Source organism: Fringilla coelebs (genome assembly GCF_963513975.1).
Source record: "Fringilla coelebs genome assembly, chromosome: 31".
NCBI classification, from domain to species: Eukaryota; Metazoa; Chordata; class Aves; order Passeriformes; family Fringillidae; genus Fringilla; species Fringilla coelebs.
Genome location: NC_140057.1, coordinates 2,069,306 through 2,079,731, shown reverse-complemented (window position 1 = coordinate 2,079,731; position 10,426 = coordinate 2,069,306). Strand labels below are relative to the sequence as shown.

The 10,426-nt window shown below is 50.3% G+C and overlaps 1 protein-coding gene across 1 annotated transcript; it reads right to left on the bottom strand.

Moving 5' to 3' along the window:
- Nucleotides 1-8,583: 8,583 nt before the first annotated feature.
- Nucleotides 8,584-9,516, bottom strand: LOC311164339 (olfactory receptor 14J1-like; the record flags this gene model as incomplete). The annotated part of the gene is made up of 1 exon (XM_084223760.1): nucleotides 8,584-9,516. One exon carries the CDS (start codon nucleotides 9,514-9,516, stop codon nucleotides 8,584-8,586), a length of 933 nt encoding a protein of 310 aa, XP_084079886.1.
- Nucleotides 9,517-10,426: the final 910 nt, after the last annotated feature.

Here is a 10,426-nt window from a genome sequence, read left to right as displayed (position 1 = left end):
GTGACACTTTGGGGTGTCATGGAACCAAGGGGCCATTGTGACACTGCGAGACCCCATGGAACCAAAGGTCCATTGTGACATTGCAAGGCCTCATGGAACCATGCAAAGACAATTAAGACACTTCACAGCCTCATGGAACCAAGGGGCCAGTGTGACACTGGAATCACGGAGACCATTGTGAAATTGTGAAGCCCCATGGAATAAGCAAAGCATTGTGACACTCTGAGGCCTCATGGAACCAGTGAGACCATTGTCACCCTGGGGGTGCCCACAGAACCAAGAGGATCATTGTGATATTGTGGGGCCTGCTGAAACCAAGAGGCCCAAAGGAGACCATTGTGACACTGCAGGGCTGCATGGAACCAAAGCTCCAGGGTGACACAGAGTGGCCTTCTGTCATCAATGGTCTTTTGTGACACTGTGGAGCCAAAGGAGACCATTGGGACACAGCAAACCCCCAAGGTCCAAAGGTCCATTGTGACACTGCAAGGCCTCACGGAACAGTGGAGTCACGTGACATTGTGGGGCCTGGAGAACCATGGAGACCATTGTGACACTGCAAGGCCTCATGGAATCCTTGGGACCAATGTGACACTGAGGGGCCTTATGACACTTGGGGGCCACTGTGACATTGTGGGACCCCATCAAACCTAGGGGCCAGTGTGACACTGCAGGTCTTCTTGTAATCAAGGGGCCATTGTGACACTGCTGGAACCCATGGAATCAAGCCAGCATTATGACACTGCGGGGCCCCGTGGATCCAAGGCACCATTGTGACACTCTGGAGCCCCATAAAACCAAGGGAACACAGAACAGGTCTGGCTGGTTTGGGTTCCATGGACTGCCTGACTGGTCCAGCTGACCTCGGCATGTTGAGGGTCTCTTCTCATTGCTGCTGGAACACTGGGGCTCCATGCTTTCCTTCCCAATGGAAAAGAACTGTCCTTCTGCTCCAGGCACCCTTGGCCAGAATTGGGATTTCACCTCCTTATTTCCTTATATCCAGGGATTTATCCCATAGGAATATTGCCAGGACAAGTCTGGCTGGCAGTGGTTTCATGAGGGTCACCTCTCATCTCTCCCAAAAACACTGGGGAAGATTCTGTGCTTTCCTTCCTCTGGGAGAGAACTGTACTGCTTCTACAGGTGCCCATGGCCAAGATTGAGTTTCCACCTCCAAAATTCCTTAAATCCAAAGATGTCTCCCAGACAAAATCTGCCATTGCTGACAAGTCTGGCTGGCCTTGGCTTAGTGACGCTCTTCAAGCCCGGGGGGTCTGTCCTTTCCTTCCTATGGAAAAGAATTGTCTTTCTTGTCCAGGTAACCATGGCCAGAATTGGGATTTCACCTCCAACATTGCCTGTTGTGACAGACTGGAGGAGATTGTTGGCTCTAAACATTTCACGTGTGAGGGAGGAAGGGGCAGGTCCAGCCTTGCTTTGCCCTGGAATCCCAGCCTTGCCCTGCCCTGGAACCCTAAATCCCCTAGAGCCTCCATCCCAGCCCAGCAGTGTCTGCCAGTCCCTGGCACAGCACAGGCAATGTTCCACAGCCACCTCTGGAGCCTCCAGCCCAGCTTCTGAGTGACCAAATGACCCCAAGTCCTGCCTGGGGAAAGGGACCAGGAAGACCAAGGGGTATTTAGGGCTGACCATGAGGCAAGCACACATATTGACCCTGCATCCTCTTGGAATTTCCATCTGAACACCACTGGAATCCAGGAGTTGGTAGCTGTGTGTGTGCTTCTCTGTATCTTTTTGGTCTTTCTCTCTTTCTGTGTCTTCGTCTTCTGTTTCTGTGCTCCTGCAAATTTTGTTTAACATTGAATTGAACAGGCTTAGAGTTTGTGAGGTTGAATGGGCCAAGTCAATGCTTTGAGAAGTGTTTTTTGTTTACTGAATGTCTGTTGTAGTTTACTGTAGTCTGTTGTAGAGAAGAATTTTAAAATGTAATACAAAACTTTTTGTGTACCTGACAATCCGTTAAATCACTAAGATACTGAACATGCCTCTGTTAAACACATCTGGTGAAGATGAAAAAACCCAGGAACATCGTCTTTGTTTTTCAGTCAACAAAGAAGCAGCGGGCCCCATCCCGGACCCCATCTCAACCAAACCAAACCAAACCAAACCAAACCAAACCCAACCAAACCAAACCCAACCAAACCAAACCAAACCAAACCAAACACAACCCAACCAAACCCAACCAAACCCAACCAAACCAAACCAAACCAAACCAAACCAAACCAAACCAAACCAATCAGCCCTGCTATGGGTAGAGCCCCTTCCCCCCTTCCCAGGCTGCCCCCACCCCCCCCCAATCAGCCCCATTCTAACCAAACCAAATTCCAACAACTCCCAAACAGGAAAACAAAAGAGGCTACAAAACCCCAACCAGAACACAGCTAGCCACAACTATTAAAATCTTACCATCAAGTCCCCTCCCCCCAACAAAAATAAAACTAAAAACTTCTACAACGTAAAAAACCCACACAAAATAATGCTACAACAAAAATTAATCACAGCCCCCCTAGCCCCAAACTAACTATAAAACCAATCCCAACACAATCCAAACACAGCTTCCACCACAAGTTACCGGTAGGTCAGGTGTTAGCCCTTTCAATACTTCAATCCTCCCTCGAGTAAAAGAAAAACAAAATACTAGCATTTAAAAAGCCAGCATCAAACCATCAAAGTCAAAAAAGAAGAAATGAAATCCCAATTAAAAAAGAAGAAAAAATACCTTAATCTTAAAACGAAAATCCTCCTATAAACTATAAAGAAATTTGTTTTCTTTATAACACATAAAAGTATAAAAAATTCAAATTAATATCATGCAAAAATGTCAATAATAATATAAAAAATGTTAAATTAGCTGTAATTTCATTAAAAGTTTAAACAGAAAAAAAAAGTCATGCAGTACCCGCAAGAAAAGATCTCTATTCTCAGAGACAAAAATAATTTGCAAATTAAATAATAAAAGCTTTGCCATTAAAAACCTCATCTTTAAAACAATACCCCATAAGTCAACATGACCCATCAACAAGCTGTAAAAAAGCTTGTTGCAATAAAAACGACTTCACAATAACAAAGTTCCCCAGAAAACTGTTATACATGACAGAATTAAGAACCCCCCCAAAAATTTTTTTCCTCTTCTAAAAACACTTGTAGAAATTGTAGGCTTTGTTTCTTTACATTGTCAGTTAAAAAATAATGTTAAAAAAAAAAGTTCTTTAAAAAAAGTGTTCTAAAGAATTTATTTTAACTCTTACTACCTTTTTTCTTTAGTTACCTTTAGTAAAATTTTCTTTATACCCTTATAAATTTTAAGCCTACTTTAGCTTTCTCCTAACCCTATCTCACAATCAAATAAATACATAAATAATTAACCGACACTAAAACCCACTACACTCACCAAACCATTAATTAAGAAATGTCAAGATTAGAAAAATCTTAAATTAACAAAACAAAACCACTACAATGTCATAATAAACGTTTTGGCAATGTTTCTCTCATTTTCTAAAGTTCCCAGTAAAGGCTGTTTGGTGGTTTTGAGCTCCTGAGCTCCTGAAATATGAATCTATTGTTGGTATTTCTCCAGTGAGTCCAACTCAAAGTATGCAAACAATTGTAATTCTTTTTAAATTACTCCTTGAGAGAGTTGTTTGGGGGATGGGAGTCAGGGCTTGTCCGTCCTGCTTGGCACAGCCCATGCAGGGCTTTCCCAGCCACATTCCACACTCCATTTCCCAGCTGGAGCCACTGGTGCCTCTGAGTTGTGCTGCCCCAGCCCCAGGGACGCTTTCCTTGTCTGCCCATTCCCCCATGGGCTCTGGGCAGGGATGGGCTCAGTGGGGGCTGCTGACATCCTCAGCAACTTGGAGGCTGCTGCTGAATTTTACTGCTCCTGAGGCTTGTTCAGCATTCAGCTCTTCAGAATTCAGTGTCCCAGGGCTCATTAACATTCAGAACACCTCAACAAGCCAAACCTCTGGGAATAATTTGATTTAAGTTTTCAAATAATTTGTGGTTAATTTGATACATTTCAGAAGTATATTCAAAGTGAATGTATTGTATTTAAAAAGACAGTGAGAAACCATTTTTTAGGTCCTGTTTAATCTTTTTTTTCTCCTGTTCATAAAGTGATGTGTGCAATCTCCAATTGACACTGAAACAAAGTATCTCCTCATGCAGTTTGAACAGATATGAAAATCAAGACCCTTCATGGCTGACAATCAATAAAGACTCTGTCCCTACCCCCACCCCACCATTTCCCTCATCCATGCCCTGGCACTCAGAGCAGCCTTGTGCAAATCTGAGCTCCCTCCAGCCTAGGCTGCACCTGCAGCTTTCAGCTCCTTGGCTCCAATTCCCACCTGCTTTCCTTGGAGAAGGATCTGGCCGAGACACAGAGGGATGTTCATTTCTTGTCAGCCAACAAAGCCAAGGGAAGGCACAGCTCCATCAAATGCAAAAGTCATTCTTCTCCCTGGCTCTGCCCTGCCCCTGATCCCCACAGCCTGTCCTGTTTCCTTCATCACTCAAGTGCCAGGGACTTTCTAGGACAAGGGAGCTCTGCTCTGGCTATGGAGGGAGGTCCAAGTGCAGCCCCTGGAGTGGGAACCACAACTCATCAGGTTTGTGTCCTTTGAGGGACCAGGAACTGGTGGGACTCAGAGGCACAGAAAGGTTTCTCTTCATGACCAACATAAAAGATGTAAACATGATAAAATTTAAGAAACAACAAAACCCTTCCCTCAGTTCCTTGTGATACCCCAGCAACATCTGGCATCTCCACCATCCACAAGGAATTGCCATACAGGAAGGATTTTAGACAAAGACTTAAGAAGAGGTGATATAAAAGATAAAACTGCAAGTAAGATGCTGACTAAGGTGTTATTTAAACTTCTGAAAGATTGGGCAACTCCCTGAAGGTCAAAGCATGAAGCCAGTCAAGGGAGACAAATTGGAATGACCAGAGAAAACCTGCAGGAGGAAATGTGGGAGAAAGAGGAAGGAAAAAAGATCCAGCTGCTCTAAATGAAGAGATGTTATTAGGCAAGGACATTTAAACAGGAGAGCTGGAAGCACCTGAAGGAATGTGAGACTGAATGTTGGTGGTGCAGGTAGAGGGGAAGATCAGTATTTCGTCTCCTGCCATCAGTAGAAGAATCCAATAGATCCAGGAAATTCTTGTTCCTGGTGGGAAAACTTAGCCATTTCTTAAAATACTGAAGTGACCCAGATAATAAAGATTTGCTTGCATATTATGAAACTGACAGGTAATAACACCAGTGCCCCTTTACAAGCAGGCATCAGCTGTGTGCCCATGAACAGGCAGTGCCACTTGTGCCCTGAGGTGCCCAGCTGGGATTGGATCTCTCCGAGAGCACCTGAGGGAGAGCAGAGCACCTTGCAAGCTGCAGGTCCCTTACAGCCTCACAGGGCTCCTGTCCCATCAACAACTGCTGTGCTCCAGTATGAAACAGGGCCCAGCATGGTGCCGGGATCATCAGAGAACTGAGGTGTGTGCTGGAATTCAATGCCCTCCCCATGCCACAGCAGCCCTGAATTTCCCTGCTCCAGCCTTGGTCTGCAGCACAGCCATGGAGGCTCTTTGGGCTCTGGACTGTTCCTGCAGCCCCCAAGGGCAGCTGAGCTCTGCCTTTGGCACACTCAGCCCTGCCCAGCACAGGCCATGCTCAGCAATTCCCTGTCTGTGCCTGGCCTTGCTGTCAGCCCTGGCAGTGGCTGCGTGGCCCCTTTGTGGCCCTGTGCTGGCCAGCCATGGTGGCACAGCCCCTGTGCAGGCCCAGCCCAGGCCAGGAGCATTGCGGCTGGGAAGGGCCCCTGTGCCGTGGTGCCCACAGCAGCCTTGGGGCTCTGTGCCCCATGGCCTCCCTGCTGGGCAGCCTCTGCCAGCTCCTGCAGAGCCCGTGGCACCTGTGGGCCTGCACAGACAGCCCTGCCCCGGGCTCTGCCGGCCTCTGGGCCAGCAGAGAGGCAGCCAGGGCTGTCCATGGCCAGAAACAGGCCCTGAGCCCTGCTGGAGGATGGAGCTGGGCCATGGCCAAACTCAGCCCAGGGCAAAGCTGGGCTCAGCAGCCAGGGCTGGCAAGGGCTGTGGACAGAGGCTGACACTGACAAACGTCCTGGACCCCCTCCCTGCTCTGTCCGTGCCCCAAGGGCACAGAGCAGCCTCCTCTCTGGGACACTTGCCTGTTTTCAATGCCTTGCACTGGCGCTGGCCCTGCCCCACCAGGCCTGGCCTGAGTCCTGCCCCTGCACGCTCAGCCAGGCTGAGATGGACACTGATATTTTCTGTGCCAGGCTCTCTGAGCCCGGCCCAGCTCCCTGCAAGCTTTGCTAGCTGCCCTGAGCTCTGGGCAGCACCAAGGGCCTCTGGCCAGCCCAGCCCAGCCGGCTCCGGCCCCACAGCTCTGCTCAGGCCAGGCTGCTCTGGGCACTGGCCCCACGGCCTCAGCCCCTGGCAAGGGCACAGCAGCAGCTGCAGCTGCCACAGGACTCAGCCCCAGCCATGGGGGAAGGCGCTTGGCCAAGGCACAAGGAGGCTCCCTGGGTGCCCTGCTCCCCTCTGGCTGAGGTGCTGAGAGCTCTGCAGCCCCTGCTGCCATCCCATCTGCCCAGGGCAGCACAAGAGCCCTGGCCTTGGGGCCCTGCAGAGCTGCTCCTGCTCCAGGCCCAGGGCCCATCCCAGAGGTGGGGTAGCCACAAAGCTGTGCCCATTTCTTTTCATTGCTGCTCTGATGGGGATGGATCCTCAGGCACTTGGAGATTGCAGATGAATTTTACTCCTCCAGAGGCCTCTTCTTTCTTGAGCTCTTCAGTTCAGGAATTCAATGAGAAAAGCTCATAAACATTTGTTTAAAAGACCTGAAAAAGGAAAGCCCTTTAGAATAATGGAAGTTTTCAATTCTGTGGTTAATTAGACATATTTCAGAAGTATATTCAAGGTGAATATATTTTATTGAAAACAATGCAGAGAGAACTGTTTTGTCCTTTTTTGCTTTTCTGTTTATAATTTGATATAAGTAATGTCTAATGTATATTGAAACCCAGCACCTTTTAATACAGTCTAAACAGATATGAAAATCAAGACCCTTCATGGCTGACAATTAATAACACTTTGTTCCTAACCCCTGCCCACCATTTTCCCCATCCAACCCCTGGCACTCCTGTGGATCAGGAATGGTGTGGCCAGCAGGAGCAGGGCAGTGATTCTTCCCCTGTGCTCAGCACTGTTTGGGCAGCATCTCGAGTTATGTGTCCACTTCCAGGCTCCCCAATTTAGGAAGGACATGGAAGGGATGGAGTGTGTCCAGAGAAGAGCAACAAGGCTGCTGAGGGGTCTGGAACACAAGTCCAGTTCTCCAGCCCTTCCTGGCCCCAAGGGCTGATGGCTTTTTGCTCCCTCAGGTTCATGTCCCCACAGCAACAGCATGGGGGTGCTCCCGCCTGCTCTGTGCAATGCAAACAGGGGCTCCTGAGCCAATGCTGCCGTGTCTGTGCCTGCAAGGATGGGGCACCTGTGTGAGCTGGGGGAGAGGCCAGGGCTGCAGAGGGGAGATGTTGTTGGCAGCTCCATGAGGATGCTCTGGGAAGCTGCCCTGGGCTTTCCAGCACATTGGGATGGATCAGCCCCTGCTCTGCTGCTCCTTTCCATCTTCCCCAGGGCCCTTGCAGAGCACCAGCCATGCTGTTTGCTCCCAGCCTGCCCACAGCCACCCTGGGGCTGCTCACAGGGGTTTTCTGTGCTCAGCATTGGCCTGGCTGTGTTCTTGAGAGAGCCCAGGCAAGGAGCCTGGAGCCGCCAGGACCTGGCCTGAGGCGTCAGGGCTGCCCCAGCAGTGCCCATGGCCTGTCCCTGCTGCAGCCCTGGCACTGCCACCCCAGGACTGTGCCCAGCCCCGAGAGCACTCAGGCCCTACAGCAACACCAGGGCCACCAGGGCAGCGGGGCAGGGCCATAGCAGCAGCACTGGCAACACCAAGTGCTGCTGCTGCTGGGCACAGCTGCTGGGCCAGCACTGATCTGCCCCCAGCTCTGCACACAGACATTGCTGCTGCAGCTCCAGAGAAGGAGCTCTGTGGGACATCTGTGATGAGGTCCCACAGAGGACCTCTGTGTTGGGGATGGACCTCTGTGGGACCCATTCGTGCCTTGAGACACTCTTGGGTTTTCCTCTGACTTTTACTACTGGAAAGATTTTTACAATCTTCTCTCAGGCCCTGTGGTTCAAGGGCTCAGCTCCAGATGCACCACAGGGCTAAGCATCAAGCAAATACTGACAATCCTGACCAAGTAAAGGGCATCTTGGCAGAAAACTCTGCTGGGAGATCCTTTAGTTCCTTTAAAGCCACTAAGAGCACAGTCCCTCATTGACACAGTCTGTGGTCACAAAGAAGGTGGAGAGAAGCAAAATGAGAAATGGCACAAAGAATGACATTTCTTTGTGGAAAATATTAAAAAGTAAAACAAGGAAAAGAACTTCCAAAATTAAGCCAACAAGAAGTATCAAAGATGACTTTTATTATAAGTGATTTGCAGAATTTGGCCCGCAGGTTAATGCTCCTGAAAGCATCCAGTGATCAGTGTCCACACTGCAGCCTTGAGCTCCTTGTTCCTCAGGCTGTAGATGAGGGGGTTCAGGGCTGGAGCCACCACCGAGTACAGAACTGACAGGGCCAGATCCAGGGATGGGGAGGAGATGGAGGTGGGCTTCAGGTGAGCAAATGTGCCAGTGCTGAGGAACAGGGAGACCACGGCCAGGTGCGGGAGGCAGGTGGAAAAGGCTTTGTGCCGTCCCTGCACAGAGGGGATCCTCAGCACAACCCTGAAGATCTGCACATAGGAGAAAACAATGAACACAAAACAACACAGTAATAAACTGCTAGTAACCACAAGAAGCCCAAGTTCCCTGAGGTAGGATTTGGAGCAGGAGAGCTTGAGGATCTGTGGGATTTCACAGAAGAACTGGCCCAGCGCATTTCCATGGCACAGGGGCAGAGAAAATGTATTGGCCGTGTGCATGAGAGCATTGAGAAAGCCACTGGCCCATGCTGCTGCTGCCATGTGGGCACAAGCTCTGCTGCCCAGGAGGGTCCCATAGTGCAGGGGTTTGCAGATGGACACATAGCGGTCGTAGCACATGATGGTCAGGACACAGTACTCTGTCAGAGCACAGAAAACAAAAAAAAAGAGCTGAGCAGCACATCCTTTGTAGGAGATGTTTCTGGTGTCCCAGAGGGAATTGTGCATGGCTTTGGGGACAGTGGTGCAGATGGAGCCCAGGTCAGTGAGGGCCAGGTTGAGCAGGAAGAAAAACATGGGTGTGTGCAGCTGGTGGCTGCAGGCTACGGCGCTGATGACGAGGCCGTTGCCCAGGAGGGCAGCCAGGGAGATGCCCAGCAAGAGGCAGAACTGCAGGAGCTGCAGCTGCCGTGTGTCTGCCAATGCCAGCAGGAGGAAGTGGCTGAAGGAGCTGCTGTTGGACATTTGCTGTGGCTGCACATGGGGACCTGTTCATGAAGAAAGGACAGTGACAAGTCAGGAGAGGCTGCTCTGAGCCAAACCTGGGCCATTCCCTGCAGACTGTTCTGCTGGGACTCACCCAGCCTTTTTCCTGCTCTGGGAAAAGCTTCACCCACGTCTCTGCCTGAGCTCCAGTTGTGCTGGCTGAGTGTGCCAGGAGCAGCCAGGCCTGTGCCTAAAGGCTCACGAGGAGCCATCCCTGCCCCACGGCCCTGGGTTTGTGGCCATGGGGCAGAGGGACAAGGCTGGATATTCAGGATTTTTCAGGGGAATCACTCCTAATGCAGACAGGCTTGGTAGCATCTGCAGACCCAGTTCTATAAGACAAGTATGGCAGGAGTTAGTTCTAGGAATTGTTTTCTTACCCACACATCATTCCTTTCTCTCTGAGGTCAGAAATCCCCAGCATTTCTGCTGCACTCAGAGTTTGCCACTGAGAGATGTGAGAGGCAATGGATTCCCTGTAGGTGAGGGAAGGTGGGGGGCTGGATGGGCTTGTTCCCAACTGCCCTGGCTCTGCACCTTTGGCTGCAATCAGAGCACAATCACACTCCTGGGTCACCCTGGGATACTCCAAGAGACTGGAATTCCAAGAGATCCAGGCACAGATTTGCACCCAGGAGGGCAGCTCAGAGCTTGGAAGGGCACAGCAAAGAGATTCCTGGGTGTGCCCATGATGGGATCTCAGGGAGGGGGCTCAGCTCATTCCCCTTTCCCATGGACTGCTTTGCCCACAGCCCCACAGGTGCCAGGGAAGCTTGGACACCCCATCTCCATGGACACATCCCTACCTGGCAGGAATGCCAAGGGCAGTGCCTGACTCAGCTGCTGCAAATGCCAGAGCCTCCCTGGGAGCAGCAGATAACAGTGACAA